This window comes from Lepidochelys olivacea (genome assembly GCF_965140295.1).
Source record: "Lepidochelys olivacea isolate rLepOli2 genome assembly, chromosome: 1".
In the NCBI taxonomy this organism is placed as follows: domain Eukaryota; kingdom Metazoa; phylum Chordata; order Testudines; family Cheloniidae; genus Lepidochelys; species Lepidochelys olivacea.
Window position 1 is genome coordinate 7,287,982 of NC_140411.1, and position 16,986 is coordinate 7,304,967.

The 16,986-nt window shown below is 46.7% G+C and overlaps 2 protein-coding genes across 2 annotated transcripts in view; one reads left to right on the forward strand and one right to left on the reverse strand.

The window, feature by feature from the left end:
- The window catches only part of LOC311513771 (olfactory receptor 51G2-like), a gene marked incomplete at both ends in the record, with an annotated part of 350,119 nt that overhangs the window by 271,788 nt on the left and 61,345 nt on the right, over positions 1-16,986 (forward strand). The window lies entirely within an intron of this gene.
- On the reverse strand, positions 13,647-14,663 carry LOC311513244 (olfactory receptor 51G2-like; the record flags this gene model as incomplete). The annotated part of the gene is made up of 1 exon (XM_084614929.1): positions 13,647-14,663. The coding sequence occupies one exon, from the start codon at positions 14,661-14,663 to the stop codon at positions 13,647-13,649; it is 1,017 nt and encodes a 338-aa protein (XP_084471055.1).

Genomic DNA, 16,986 nt, shown 5'->3' on the forward strand with positions numbered 1-16,986 from the left:
TCAACTCACCTAACAATGTAGTTAATCTATCCAACCGCACACTTAGCCTGGGTGAAGAGTCTGTCCTATCTCGGGGACTCTCTTCCTGCCCCAACACCCCCACAAACATGGTACTGTTCTGAGGTGATCTGGAAGGCTACATTCGTCATCTTTTACTTAAGGAATATTTTCAACACACCAATAAACAGTGCACTGACCCACAGGACCCCCTCTTACTGTTAGGTGAGAATAATTAAACATAAAGCAGTTATGCCAACCGAACCAAAGTCAGGCCAATAAAGGTTGCTGGGAAAGTCCCTGAACAAAATAAGTAGAATGAAAGAATACTTGTTTAAGTTGCAGGAATAAAATAAGGGGAGACCTGCATTCCTGCATTTTTGTACCAGATGTTCTGAAAACGGTTTGTTTAGATAAGGAGACACACTGTCTCCACTCCCTGTTTCTGTTCTATCTCTGTTCTTAACTCCTCGTCTCCGGTTTAACAACAATACTAATAAAAAAAGTTTGGTGAGGCATTGCGACTTGCTAAAAGCTATATACAATAGGGGGATAAGTATGCATGCATAATAAAAAAAACCTTTTAACTAACGCGGGGGGGGGGGTTGCTTAATAAATAATCTGTGATGCGATGGAACTGTCTATAAAAACCTACTAGTTTTACCTAAGAGGCAGCTGGTTCTCCTTGGAGACGGACCGCTCTCTATTGTTGTGTGCACTCCTCAATAAAGACCTTGTGTTTGGACCTTGCTGGGGTTGCCTGTCTCTCTGTGGTCAGACAATGAACCATGCCATCTGGGGTTCAAGTCCTCGACACTACCAACACTACAAGAAGAAGAATTGTGCGTGGACTCCTCCTGACGGTCTAAATGACAGACTGGACTTCTACATAGTGTGCTTCCGCAGACGTGCACAGGCTGAAATTATGAACAAACAGACCCATAACCTCAGCTGTAGAGAACACAATGCCATCCACAGCCTCAGAAACAACTCTGACATTATAATCAAAGGGGCTGACAAAGGAGGTGATGTAATAATAATGAACAGGTCAGATTATGAACAGGAGGCTGCCAGGCAACTCTCCAACACCACATTCTACAGGCTACTATCCTCTTACCCCAGTGAGGAGTAGCAAAAGAAAGTACACCACCCTATACCGGAAACCTACTGGCTGCTATACTTACCGACATGCTTCCAGCTTCCATCCAGGACACATCACATGATCCATTGTCTACAGCCAAGCCCTAAGATACAACCAAATTTGTTCCAATCCATCAGACGGAGACAAACACCTACAAGATCTTTATCAAGCATTCTTAAAACTACAATACCCACCTGGAAAGTGAGAAAACAGATTGACAGAGTGAGACGGGTACCCAGAAACCACCTACTACAGGACAGGACCCACAAGGAAAATAACAGAACACCACTGACCATCACGTACAGCCCACAGCTAAAACCTCTCCAGCACATTATCAACGATCTACACCCTATCCTGGAAAACAATCCCTCACTCTCACAGACCTTGGGAGACAGGCCAGTCCTTGCTTACAGACAGCCCCCAAACCTGAAGCAAATACTCACCAGCAACTACACACCACACCACAGACACACTAACCAAGGAACCAATCCCTGTAGCAAACCTCGTTGCCTACTCTGTCCCCATATCTACTCTAGCGACACCATCAGAGGACCCAACCACATCAGCCGCACCATCAGAGGCTCTTTCACCTGCAAGTCTACTAATGTGATATATGCCATCATGTGTCAGCAATGCCCCTCTGCCATGTACATTGGCCAAACCGGACAGTCCCTACGTAAAGCAATAAATGGACACAAATCGGACATCAGGAACAGTAACACACAAAAGCCAGTGGGAGACACTTCAATCTTCCTGGACATTCCTTAACAGATTTGAAAGTAGCCATACTTGACCAAAAAAAGTTCAGAAACAAACTTCAAAGAGAAACAGCAGAACTAAAATTAATTTGCAAATTTAACACCATTAATTTGGGTTTGAATAGGGACTGGGAGTGGCTGGCTCATTACAGAAGCAGCTTTGCCTCTCCTGGAATTGACAGCTCCTCATCTATTGTTGGGAGTGGACTACATCCACCCTGACCGAATTGGCCCTGTCAGCACTGGTTCTCCACTTGTGAGGTAACTCTCTTCTCTTCATGTGTCAGTATATTTATGTCTGCATCTGTAACTTTCACTCCAAGCTTCTGAAGAAGTGAAGTTTTACCCACAAAAGCTCATGCTCAAATAAATCTGTTCGTCTTTAAGGTGCCACCGGACTCCTTGTTGTTTTTGTGGATACAGACTAACACGGCTACCCCCTGATACTTGACACCATTGCAAACAGTATGTGGAGCACTTCTGAAACACTTTCTAAAGCCAAAGCCATTAAGCAGTAAAGTTACCCCTGCTCCGTCCTGCAGAGATTCTGACAACTCTGCTGCTGGCTTTCAATATACAGGCATGTGTCAACCACAGGTGCTGAACCCACTCGGACCTGCTCTGCGAGCACAGTTGACCCACACTGAGCTGTAGCCCAGGGTCCAGTCTGAGGGTGGGCGAATGGAGGGATTCCATCCCATGAGCGGGAAGGCTACAAGGCCTGACATTTGGAACTCAGAGACCAGAGACGGGAAAGAGATGCCTGTAGCCCTGTAACTATAGGGCAAGAATATGCCCTCTCGGACCCGTTACCACAAAGCAATGGACCTCCGAATTCCTGAGTCGCAATCAAGACAGAGAATAAAAGCTTTGCAAACGCATGCACTGATTACATTCCCAGGAGCAAATAAACCGGAGGCAATTTGGGAACTAGTCGCTGACATTCCTTGGGGTCTCCTGTCACTCAGCCCCTGGCAGGATCGGGCCCAGAGCACATGGTACCTCTAGAAATGGGACCCCTAGTGAAATCCTGACTCGGGGCATCAGGGTTTTAACACTCCAAGCTCCGGTTTCTATGTAACTTGAGTAACGCACTGAGCACCGTGGAAACATGCAGGGGAGGGGTGCCCAAGCTACCTAGTGCTGCCTGTCCTCCTTCCCCTGTTACTGAGTGACCCCGACAGCCCAGCGGAGTTCGCTGGGGTGGTACAGAACATCTTCAAATTTAAACAGCTTCCAGCCTTTCCCCTTCACTTCACATTTTAAAGATAGTGAAACCTGCCAACGTACCCAATTCCTGCTAGAAGGGGAGGTGCTGACACCAGAGGTCTTCACCCTAAAGGACAAGGAGTCATTGGAGATGTTGCACAGGCAGCAGGCCGTATCTGTTCAGACAGGGAGGCAGGTGTCTTTATGAAGCATGCCTGCACGTTCCCCTGGGGACCACTTGGCCAACAGGGAATCTCAGCTGCTTGGCTTCCTGTGCAACAGATTTAACCCCCAATGGCGAAGTGCAGGAAGCCAAATCACAGGGCCAGTGTGGTGATGCTACCTAACTGGACCAAATAATAAGAGAGGGAACTAGATTGCCTCGTATTAAATGAGGGTATTGATATTATAGTCATCACAGAAGCTTTGTGAAATGAGGATAATCAAAGGGTAGAAAATATATCAGATGGACAGAACAGATCGTGCTGCATAGAAGAGTGGCACTGTATGTTATAGAAAGTGTTGAAACAAATGAAGTAAAAATCTTAAATGAACCAAACTCTACCAAAGGATCTCAATGAATAGTAATTCCATTCTCTAATAAGAAGAATATAGCAGTAGGGATATATTTCCAATCAGCAGACCAGGATGTTGATACTGACTGAGTTTTTGCTCTGTGGATCCCTGACACAGAACTGATCTTCTGGTCTCTGAGTATCTGAGCACCTTGAAAAGAAAAGGAGTACTTGTGGCACCTTAGAGACTAACCAATTTATTTGAGCACAAGCTTTCATGAGCTACAGCTCACTTCATCGGATGCATAAAGTGGAAAATAGTGAGGATGTGTTTATACACACAGACCATGAAAAAAAGTGAGGATGTTTTTATACACACAGACCGTGAAAAAATGGGTGTTTATCACTACAAAAGGTTTTCTCTCCCCCCACCCCACCCTCCTGCTGGTACTAGCTTATCTAAAGTGATAACTCTCCTTACAATGTGTATGATAATCAAGGTGGGCCATTTCCAGCACAAATCCAGGGTTTAACAAGAATGTCTGAGGAACAGGGACGAGGGGACCAGGAATACACATTCCCTCCACACAGCGAATTTACAAGCCAAAACAAAGAAAACCTAATGCATTTTCTAGCTAGATTATTTACTAACTTTACAGGAGTTGGAGGGCTTGCATCCTTGATCTGTTCCCAGCAAAGGTATCACACAGACAGACAAAAGCCTTTCCCCCCGCCAGATTTGAAAGAATCTTGTCCCCTCATTGGTCATTTTTGGTCAGGTGCCAGGGAGGTTACCTGAGCTTCTTAACCCTTTACAGGTGAAAGGCTTTTGCCTCTGCCAGGAGGGATTTTATAGCTCTGTATACAGAAAGGTGGTTACCCTTCCCTTTATATTTATGATAGCTTCCTTTGTGGGGTCACATTTTTTCAGTCTTCTCTAAAACACAAGTTCTCCTACCCTCCAGCCTGACCAGTCTGTTTTACTCATGAACACTCTATCATCCTTGTTGGTGGTGTCTGCATTGTTTCAGACTTTCTGCAATGCTTTTTCCCTTGAGTCCCCCACCACCCATCTCTTCCCACTAGGCCCTGCCTCCTGCTGCTCCACTTCCCCTGAGGCTCCGCCTCCTGGCCACACCAGAGCTGGGCAGTTGTAAGAGCTATTGTGGTGTTCTCTGATCAAAATATGACCATATAGATCACTTTTGCAACCACTGTTATATATTTACAACAAACTTGTACAAAATGTGAAATGTAAGAGGTCTATGAAAAGGTTATGATTTGCTGGATATGGTTCTGCTGTCTGTCGGCATGTATCATTTTTGTATTTGAAGGTATGACTACTGGCTCTATACCTGGATTTCAAATGTTTGATCCTAACCACAAAGTGGTTAGACTGAAAATCTAGGAGGGAATATTCAAATTAAGGGCTCATCAAGAAACACTTAACTGAAAATGGACCCTGGGAGATGCCCATCTGCACTGAATGGACTGTCCTGCAAATGTACTGTCCAGGGTATAGGTAATTATTTTCTGCTGTGACTAGGCAAAATTATCATGCCCATGTGACTTGCCCAGGTGACTCCAAACCCCAGCTTGTCACCTGTCATTTTCCACCAGCTGTGCTGAGGGCTTTGTTTGAAACAATGGGTTTCCCTTTGCATGGCAGATGCTATAAATGGCTATAAAAGGAAACACCTCAGTTTTGCTTCTTTCCTGCTCACGTGTCTGGACTATGGACTTATACTAATGGGAGCGTTCTCTCCGATGGACTGAAGTCTTTCCAATGATTTGGAAGCAACCAGAGACTTATCAAGGCAACAGGTTATTCCAACACTGCTACAAACCTGAAATAAGAACTTCCTATGTAGTGTACGTATTTGACTTCTTTAATAAATTTTAAATCTCACCTTTCTTTCTTTCTGTTTGTAAATAAACCTTTAGACTTTAGATACCAAAGGATTGGCATCACCATGATTTTTGGGTAAGATCTGAGTTATATATTGACCTGGGTGTACGGCTCGTCCTTTGGGATCAGAAGCACCTGCAATTACATTAAATTGGTTTAAAAAAACACTCATCTTTAAATCTAGCATTTTTGATGGGGATATAAGGACTGAATTATCTAAGGAAACTGCTTTTATGACTTCTTGTTAGCCATTGTGGTCAAACAGAAGTTTACTTTGTGTTGCTGCTTTGGTATATCTCATGGGAGAATAGTCACCAATTTTGGGGTCTGTCTGCCCTATTTCTCAGCAGTTTGTCCTGAATTTGGTATTTGCTGTTGTGATCCACCAAAGCATGGTTACAGCTACCCCGGGAGCCCAGGCTGCTGTGGGGATTCCCAGACTCTCCATCTTCTCTGGGGATTCATCCTGAGGGGCAGAGACATAGGCTAGGGCATTCTTTTGTCCCCCTAGTCCCCTGCAGGGGAGCTGGAGGATCTGGGGCTCCTCAAAGAGGCTCTGGCTCCTTGATCAGCACCTTCCATATCCAGGCTCTGGCTTCTGGCCTGGGCAGGGGGTGGAGCCTTGGTGAAAGAGGAGAAGCAGGGAGTGGGGCCTCCAGGGGGAAGAAGAGGGGCAGGGCGGGGTCACCGAGGAGATGGAGATCCTGGCCTGTGGCCTGCTTTTGCCTTTTGAAAAGGTGGTCACCCTACACTGAATGGGCTGGGCTGGGATAGGAGCTAGCTGGGCCTGAGTTGAGGTGAGTTTCTACAGTCTTGCATCGCTGGGGCAGCACAAATGGAGCGGATGGGGAGGGAACCCAGGCTTGAGTCTCTTACCAGGACTCCTGTGTGTCCGACCACTACTCACACATGCAGTTCTGCCCTGCCTCAGTGGGGAGTGGACTGAGCAGGTGCGCTGTGTGAAAAGCCAATATTGGAGGGGTTGCCTGAATGGCTTCTCCTGGTGCGCCTGCATTAATCATGCCTCTCACCTGCCTGAGTGTGCAAGAGAAGACTGAGTGACTGTGCCCCTTGAATAGCCCCTGTCCACAGCTGGTGCAGCACCCACGGGTCATGCTAACATAAGAACATAAGAAAGGCCATAGTGGGTCAGACCAAAGGTCCATCCAACCCACTATCCTGTCTACTGACAGTGGCCAATGCCAGCTGCCCCATAGGGAGTGAACCTAACAGGTTATGATCAAGTGATCTCTCTCCTGCCATCTGTCACCCCCCTCTGACAAACAGAGGCTAGGGACACCATTTTTTACCCATCCTGGTTAATAGCCATTAGTGGACTTAACCTCCATGAATTTGTCCAGTTCTCTTTTAAACTCTGTTATAGTACTAGTCGTCACAACCTCCTCAGGCAAGGAGTTCCACAGGTTGACTGTGCGCTGTGTGAAGAAGAACTTCCTTTTATTTGTTTTAAACCTGCTACCCATTAATTTCATTTGGTGGCCCCTAGTTCTTATATTATGGGAACAAGTAAATAACCTTTCCTTATTCACTTTCTCCACACCACCCATGATTTTATAGACCTCTATCATATTCCCTCTTAGTCTCCTCTTTTCCAAGATGAAAAGTCCTAGCCTCTTTACTCTCTCCTCATATGGGACCCCTTTCCAAATCACTAATCACTTTAGTTGCCCTTCTCTGAACCTTTTCTAATGCCAGTATATTTTTTGAGATGAGGGGACCACATCTGTATGCAGTATTCAAGATGTGGGTGTACCACAGGTTTATATAAGGGCAATAAGATATTCTCCATCTTATTCTCTATCCCTTTTTTAATGATTCCTAACATTCCCTTTGCTTTTTTGACTGCCGCTGCACACTGCTTGGACGTCTTCAGAGAACTATCCACGATCTTTCTCCTGATTAGTTGTAGCTAAATTAGCCCCCATCATATTGTATTTATAGTTGGGGTTATTTCTTCCAAAGTGCTTTACTTTACATTTATCCACATTAAATTTAATTTGCCATTTTGTTGCCCAATCACTTAGTTCTGTGAGATCTTTCTGAAGTTCCATCCACATCCCTTCTCTTTATTGACTATCGACAGTAATTGCGAGGTCAGAGCAGCCACCAATACGAATCTTTACGGGCAAACATCCCACCAATCCCCTGGCTCTCCACAAAAAGTCACTCTGTAAATGCTGCTGCCTGGCTTGATCTCCCTCCACCAGTGCCCAGTCCTTCCTCACTATCCCTGTCCTCCCTCACCAGCCTTAGAGTATGTCTACACTACGAAATTAGGTCAAATTTATAGAAGTCATTTTTTTTAGAAATCGTTTTATATCGTCGATTGTGTGTGTCCCCACACAAAACGCTCTAAGTGCATTAATTGCATTAACTCGGCGCAGTGCTTCCACAGTACCAAGGCTAGTGTCGACTTCCGGAGCTCTGCACTGTGGGTAGCTATCCCACAGTTCCCACAGTCTCCGCCACCCATTGCAATTCTGGGTTGAGGTCCCAATGCCTGATGGGGCAAAAACATTGTTGCGGGCGGTTCTGGGTACATGTCGTCAGGCCCTCCCTCCCTCCGTGAAAGCAACAGCAGACAATGATTTTGTGCCTTTTTTCCTGAGTTACCTGTGCAGACGCCTAACCACGGCAAGCATGGAGCCCACTCAGCTCACTGTCACCGTATGTCTCCTGGGTGCTGGCAGACGCAGTACTGCATTGCTACACAGCAGCAGTAACCCATTGCCTTGTGGCAGCAGATGGTGCGATAGGCCTGATAACCATCATCATCATGCCTGAGGTGCTCCCGGCCACCTCGGTAAGGTCGGTCAGGAGTGCCTGGGCAGACATGGGCGCAGGGACTAAAATAGGAGTGACTCAACCTGGTCATTCTCTTTAGTCCTGCCAGCAGTCCTATTGCACCATCTTCTGCTGAGCAGCCAGGAGATGAGGATGGCTAGCAGTCCTACTACACCATCTGCTGCCAGCCAAAGATGTCAGAGATAGATGGAGTGGATCAAAACAAGAAATAGACCAGAATTGTTTTGTAGTCATTTGCTCCCCCCTCCATCCCTCCCTTTGTGAAAGCAACAGCTGACAATTGTTTTGGTGAGGTCTGTCAAGGGTACCTTGAAAAGTTTAATGGAGATTCAGTCCTCCCTGAAATACTAGGGGGAGGGATAGCTCAGTGGGTTGAGCATTGGCCTGCTAAACCCAGGGTTTTGAGTTCAATCCTTGAGGGGGCCATTCTGTGAAACAGTTGTTTTTGTTCCTCCTTGATGTAAAGCCACCCCCTTTGTGGATTTTAATTCCCTGTAAGCCAACCCTGTAAGCCATGTTGTCAGTCGCCCCCTCCCTCCGTCAGAGCAACGGCACACAATCGTTCCACTCTTTTTTTCTGTGCAGACGCCATACCACAGCAAGCATGGAGCCCGCTCAGATCACTTTGGCAATTAGGAGCACATTATACACCACACGCATTATCCAGCAGTATATGCAGCACCAGATCCTGGCAAAGTGCAACCGGGCGAGTAGGCGACGTCAGCGCGGTGACGGGAGTGATGAGGACATGGACACAGACTTCTCTCAAAGCACGGGCCCTGGCAATGTGGGCATCATGGTGCTAATTGGGCAGGTTCACGTGGTGGAACGCCAATTCTGGTCCCAGGAAACAAGCACAGACTGGTGGGACCGCATAGTGTTGCAGGTCTGTGACGATTCCCAGTAGCTGCGAAACTTTCGCATGCATAAGGGCACTTTCATGGAACTTTGTGACTTGCTTTCCCCTGCCCTGAGGTGCAAGAATAACAAGATGAGAGCAGCCCTCACAGTTGAGAAGCAAGTGGCAATAGCCCTGTGGAAGCTTGCAATGCCAGACAGCTACCAGTCAGTTGGGAATCAATTTGGGAGTGGGAAAATCTACTGTGGGGGCTGCTGTGATGCAAGTAGCCAACGCAATCAACGATCTGCTGATATCAAGGGTAGTGACCCTGGGAAATTATGTGCAGGTCATAGTGGATGGCTTTGCTGCAATGGGATTCTCTAACTGTGGTGGGGCCATAGACGGAACCCATATCCCTATCTTGGCACCGGAGCAGCAAGCCAGCAAGTACATAAACCGCAAGGGGTACTTTTCAATGGTGCTGCAAGCACTGGTGGATCACAAGGGACATTTCAGCAACATCATCGTGGGATGGCTGGGAAAGGTACATGATGCTTGCATCTTCAGGAACTCTGGTCTGTTTCAAAAGCTGCAGGAAGGGAATTTATTCCCAGACCAGAAAATAACTGTTGGGGATGTTGAAATGCCTATATGTATCCTTGGGGACCCAGCCTACCCCTTAATGCCCTGGTTGATGAAGCCATACACAGGAAGCCTGGATAGTAGTCAGGAGCTGTTCAACTACAGGCTGAACAAGTGCAGAATGGTGGTAGAATGTGCATTTGGACGTTTAAAAGTGCGCAGGCGCAGTTTACTGACTCAGTTAGACCTCAGCGAAACCAATATTCCCACTGTCATTACTGCTTGCTGTGCGCTCCACAATATCTGTGAGAGTAATGGGGAGATGTTTATGGTGGGGTGGGAGGCTGAGGCAAATCACCTGGCCACTGGTTACATGCAGCCAGACACTGGGGCGGTTAGAAGAGCACAGGAAGGTGTGGTGTGCATCAGAGAAGCTTTGAAAACCAGTTTCATGACTGGCCAGGCTATGGTGTGAAAGTTCTATTTGTTTCTCCTTGATGAATCCCCCCCACTTGGTTCACTCTACTTCCCTGTAAGCTAACCACCCTCCCCATCCCTGCTTCGATCACCGCTTGCAGAGGCAATAAAGTCATTGTTGCTTCACATTCATGTGTTCTTAGGTGTCTGGATGAGGAGGCTATGGAACTTGAGGAGGAGGGTGGCTGGTTACACAGGGGCTGTAGCGGCCGTCTGTGCTCCAGCTGCCTTTCCTGCAGCTCAACCATATGCTGGAGCATATTAGTTTGATCCTCCAGCAGGCTCAGCATTGAATCCTGCCTCCTATCATCACGCTGCTGCCACCTTTCAGCTTCAACCCTCTCTTCAACCCTCCACTTACTCTACTCAGCCTGCCACCTCTCCTCCCGTTTTGTGCTTTCCTGCACTATGACATTGTCTGCCTCCACACATTCGTCTGTGCTCTGTCAGTGTGGGAGGACAGCATGAGGTCAGAGAACATTTCATCACGAGTGCGGTTTTTTTTTTTTTTTTTTGCCTTCTAATCTTCACTAGCCTCTGGGAAGGAGAAGATCCTGTGATCCTTGAAACACATGCAGCTGGTGGAGAAAAAAAAGGGACAGTGGTATTTAAAAAGACACATTTTATAGAACAATGGGTACACTCTTTCATGGTAAACCTTGCTGTTAACATTACATACATAGCACATGTGCTTTTGGTACAAGGTCACATTTTGCCTCCCCCCACCACGTGGCTATCCCCTCACCCCTCCCCGTGGCTAACAGCAGGGAACATTTCTGTTCAGCCAAAGGCACACAGCCCAGCAGGAATGGGCACCTCTGAATGTCCCCTTAAGAAAAGCACCCTATTTCAACCAGGTGACCATGAATGATATCACTTTCCTGAGGATAACAAAGAGAGATAAAGAATGGATGTTGTTTGAATGCCAGCAAACATACACTGCCATGCTTTGTTATGCAATGATTCCCGACTCTGTGCTGCTGGCCTGGAGTGATAAAGTGTCCTACCATGGTGGACGGAATAAGGTTGCCCTCCCCAGAAACCTTTTGCAAAGGCTTTGGGAGTACCTCCAGGAGAGCTTTATGGTATGGAGATGTCCCTGGAGAATTTCCACTCCATCATCAGACACGTTAACAGACTTTTCCAGTGGCTGTACTGGCCGCGAATGCCAGGGCAAATTAATCATTAAACACGCTTGCTTTTAAACCATGTATACTATTTAAAAAGGTACACTCATCAGAGGTCCCTTCTCTGCCTGGTAGGTCCAGGAGACAGCCTTGGGTGAGTTCGGGGGGTACTGGCTCCAGGTCCAAGGTGAGAAACAGTTCCTAGCTCTCAGGAAAACCGGTTTCTCTGCTTCCTTGCTGTAAGCTATCTACAACCTCATCATCATTATCTTCCTTGTTCCCCAAACCTGCTTCCGTGTTGCCTCCCTCTCCACTGAAGGAGTCAAACAACACGGCTGGGGTAGTAGTGGCTGAACCCCCTAAAATGGCATGCAGCTCATCATAGAAGCGGCATGTTTGGGGCTTTGATCTGGAGCGGCCGTTCGCCTCTCTGGTTTTCTGGTAGGCTTGCCTCAGCTCCTTAAGTTTCATGCAGCACTGGTTCGGGTCCCTGTTATGGCCTCTGTCCTTCATGCCCTGGGAGATTTTGACAAAGGTTTTGGCATTTCGAAAACTGGAACGGAGTTCGGATAGCACGGATTCCTCTCCCCATACAGGGATCAGATCCCGTACCTCCCGTTTGATCCTTGCTGGAGCTCTTTTGCGATTCTGGGACTCCATCATGGTCACCTCTGCTGATGAGCTCTGCACTCACCTGCAGCTTGCCACGCTGGCCAAACAGGAAATTGAAATTCAAAAGTTCGAGGGCCTTTTCCTGTCTACGTGGCCAGTGCATCTGAGCTGAGAGCGCTGTCCAGAGCGGTCACAACGGGGCACTGTGGGATAGCTCCCGGAAGCCAATACCGTCTAATTGTGTCCACAGTACCCCAAATTTGACCTGGCAAGACTGATTTCAGCACTAATCACCTTGTTGAGGATGGAGTAAAGAAATCGATTCTAAGAACCCTTTAAGTTGAAAAAAAGGGCTTCATCTTGTGGACGGGTGCAGGCTTAAATCGATTTAACGCTGCTAAAGTCAACCTCAACTCCTAGTGTAGACCAGGGCTTAGACCCCATATGAAACTTTCTATATAGTGGAGATGAGTAACTCATGTCATCTTGGATGTAAGTGTAAGCAGAGTCAGGATGAGCTCTACCCTGACATCTGGTGGTGAGTTGTTGCAGGTTGTGGAAAAGAACTTTAGGGGCTGTTCTCATTTGCATAGGCACACCCACCCCACCTAGATGGTCATTTTGGCTGCTATGGGATCCCCAGTTATTGGGGCAGGAAGAATAAAGTGTTATTATCCTGATTATGTGAATCAAGTACAGTGGAACTGTACTTGGCTTTTTGTTATGATAGAGGGACTCACCATCAACTGCGTAGCACTCTCTAGGAAAGGGACATAGGTTCCAAAACTCAGTGAGGGGAGAGAGGTTGGGGGCAGCTATTTGTACCTTGTGGTATGGGACCCTTGTGAGGTCTCTAATGCCAACTGTACTGTCTTCTCTCTCCACTGTGTAATAGCACAGCTAATTTTGATTCTATTAGGAGTCTAGTTACAGATTGCAGAGCTGAATTCACTTTGAGTCAATGGTGCACCAGCACTGGGACTTCCCTACTATAAGCTGAAATCACTGAGTACTGTGTTAAAAGTAACAGAGGGCCTGAAGGTAATTGGTGAATGGCTTACAGAACTCTTACTGGAGAGGAGCAGCTGGCGGAGTGGCGAGCAGGAGGTGGTGAGGGTTGCAGCAGAAACCCACAGAGAGGCGGGGCAGTCGACTGTTGGAGCATGTAAAGTGCGCCTTTACTCCCCCCCCCATTTCAACACATGTGTGGTGGGGTTCAAACAGTGCAGATGAACTTTTGAACTCTGGACTCACCAAGGACAGAGACATTTGGGTTGCTGGACTTTGGGGTTGTTGGACTTTGGGGGATTTTTGGGTTGCTGGCCTCAAGAACCAAAGGGAAAGGACATGGCCCAATTTGCTTGGGGTGGGTTTTTTCTCATGGGTTGTGTTATGAATCCTGTTGGTGGTGTTTCTCCAACATAATGCCACATTGTTTCTCTCTGTTATTAAAAGACTTTTGCTACACTCACACTCTGTGTGGGCGAGAGGGGAAGTATTGCCTCTTAAAGGCACCTGGGGGGGGAGGTGGTATATATTTGTCCCAGGTCACTGGATGGGGGCTTGAGCCAGTTTTGCATTGTGTTATTGGAATGGAACCCCTAGACACAGAACCTGGCCCTGGTTGCTGCCAACTCTGACTGGCAGAAGGGTTACATATGGGTCCAGGATGGAATAGGTGGCTCATGTTTTTTGTCTCCTATGTCACTAGAGCCAGGTGGTGAACTGACCCTTCTCTTGATGAATATCCTGATTATCCTCAGACGAAGGTGTTTGATTTTCATGCTGTACACAATTGGGTTCATCAGTGGTGGGAGAAGCAGGGCGATGTAGCCCAGGAGAATCTGAAGTAAGGGATAAGAGCCCTTCCCAAAGCTGTGTATCACAGTCAAGCTGATCTCTGGTGTGTAGAAGAGAAGGAGGACGCAGAGGTGGGAGACACAGGTGTTCAGGGCTCTCAGGCACTCCTTGTGGGATGTGATGCTCAGCACTGTTTTGAGGATCATCACATAAGAGAGAAAAATGAGCAGCGAGTCCAACCCCATTGTTAAGAGTTTAGTAAACAATCCATAGATGATATTGACTGTGATATCCAAACAAGCCATTGTCATGACCTCCCGGTGCATGCAGTAGGAATTGAAGAGGACATTGGCTTGACAGTATCTGAACCGTTTCAGGAGAAAGGGAAGTGGAAGTATTATGACCATTGCCCTTAGCACAGCCACCAGTCCCATCTTGGCTATTCTTGGCAGGGTTAAGATGGAAGCATATCTCAGCGGGTTACGGATCGCGATAAAGCGGTCAAAGGCCATCAACAAGAGCAGGGAGGATTCAGTGCACTGAAGCAAGTGGATGAAGAAGAGCTGAGCTAAACAGGCATCGAGGCTGATCTCCCTAGAGTTAAACAAGTATATGCCCAGTATCGTCGGTATGGTGGTTATGGATATGCCAAGGTCTGTGATGGCCAACATGGAAAGGAAAATGTACATGGGCTCATGGAGGCTTGGATCTGTTTTTACAATAAACAGAATGACTGAATTTCCTACTATTGAAATAACATACATGAAGCAGAAGGGGATAGAAATCCAGAGATGTGCGTCTCTATGACCGGGTAGCCCGGAGAGAAGGAATATTACAGATTTTAATTTGGTGTCATTGACAGCTGACATAATGTACTGGGCAGGTGCGAGGAGTTCTGAAATGCCCTTCCTAAAAGAAAAATAAGAGGAGATTAGATGATATTTAGCAAGAAATCATTCTGCTCTCAGTGCACATCTACAGACTCCCAGGGCTCAAGGTAGATAAGCAAAAACATATTGTTGGATTTACATGGATCAGATTAATCAGACTGGATCAGACTTGTAGTCCATCTCCCCCAGTAACCAGTGGCCATGTCCAGATGCTTCAGAGGAAGGTAGAAGAAGTCCTGAATTATGCTGTGATGAGATAACCTGCTCCCAGGGAGTTTCCCCCTGACACCCACTAGATAGATATGTTTTGTGGTGTAAATCAGGAAGGTTTAGAGCCTCTCCAAAACTTTTTTAAAACAATCCTCTCTACTGTAATTGGATTTTCTGATTTCTCAGTCCCTCTTTGAATCCTGCTAAGCTCTTGGCCCCATTGATATCTTGTGGCTGTGAATTCCACAGCCTACTTGAGCACAGTATGATTTTACCATTGTGACCTTAGAACATACAAACATAAGAACGCCCATACTGGGTGAGACGAAGGGTCCATCTAGCCTAGTATCTATCTTCGACAGTGACTTATGCCAGGTGCCCCAGAGGGAATGAACAGAACGGTCATCATCAAGTGATCCATCATCCATTAATTTATGTAGTTCTCCTTTGAACTCTGTTATACCCTTCACACAGACACCCTTTCTGGCCCTGCACTTCTGCGTGTGGCCCCTTGTGTCATACCATCTGTATAAATACATGCAAGTTCATGGTGAAAACAGTCATTGTATTTACCTGTCCTGCACTGATGCTATTTTTAAATGTGTTTTATAGCTTCCTTATCTGAATTCTTTTTTTCTCCACTCCTGACAGTCCACGTTATGCAACTGCCTCTTTCCAGGATTTGGGATAAATCTTTAGGGTCAGGTCCTTAATTCAACAACAGTGATATCAACAGCCTCACACCAGACTTTCATGTGTAAATTCAATTAGAACTGGGCTCTATTAACTCACCCTTACCAAAAGCTTCCAGTGATAAACTCTGACCCCAAGAATCCCTTGAAGAGAAGCTGAAGGGCAATGTTGACAGAATCCAGAGATTTTGATCATCCTACAGGCTTCTCTTTATCCCCCCTCCCTCCCGGGGACCTCCATCCTCTCCCCATGCAACGGTCTGTAGATATTTGGAAAATTACAACCTGACACTGACAGTTATTTCAGCTGGGCAGGGGAGGAGATGGCTTCACAAATGGGTCAATACTTCAAACCCTGGTACTGCACTTATATCCACTTGAGTGTACTAGTTACTTCAGCCATGGTGACTGGGCTCAATTACACACAACTACTCTACCACTCTCCTTCCCTGCACCTCAGCTAAACTCTTTGCTGAAACACAGACCAGCGGTTCTGGTCTCTCATGGCCTTTTGGAAAGTCTTGCACAAGCCTTGCAGAGTTATTGAGTGCATGACTCTGAATGTAAGTGTTAGAAATAGCTTCTAGTCAGTTACCAGGAGACAGTATCACACAAATGTTCACTTAACAAAGAGTTAATAGCACAAACCCATTGCAAACAGTATGTGGAGCACTTCTGAAACACTTTCTAAAGCCAAAGCAGTAAAGTTACCCCTACTCCTTCCTGCAGAGATTCTAATAACTCTGCTGCTGGCTTTCAATATACAGGCATGACATGAAAGTTTGGTTTGTAACATTTTTATTTTTTGGCATAACATTCACACTTCTGTACCTTAGTACGCACACATCAACCACAGGTGCTGAACCCACTCAGACCTGCTCTGCAAGCACAGTTGACCCACACTGAGTTGTAGCCCAGGGCCCAGTCTGAGTGTGGGAGAATTGAGGGATTCCATCCCATGAGCGGGAAGGCTACAAGGCCTGACATTTTGCACTCAGAGACCAGAGTGGGAGAAGAGATGCCTGTAGCCCTGTAAATATAGTAACTATAGGGCAAAAATACGCCCTTCGGACCTGGTACCACAAAGCAATGCAGCTCTGAATTCCTGTGTTCACAATCAAGCCAGAGAAAAAAAGCTTTGGAAAATGCATTTTCTGATTACATTTCCAGGAGCAAATAAACCCAAGTAAATTTGGGAACTAGTCACTGACATTCCGTGGGGTCTCCTGTCACTCAGCTCCTGGCAGGATCGGGCCCAGAGCACAGGGCACCTCTGGAAATGGGACCCCTAGAGAAATCCTGACTTGGGTCATCAGGCTTTTAACACTCCAAGCTCCAGTTTCTGTGTAACCAGAATAACCCACTGAGCACCTTGCTGCCTGTCCTCCTGCCGCTCTTAC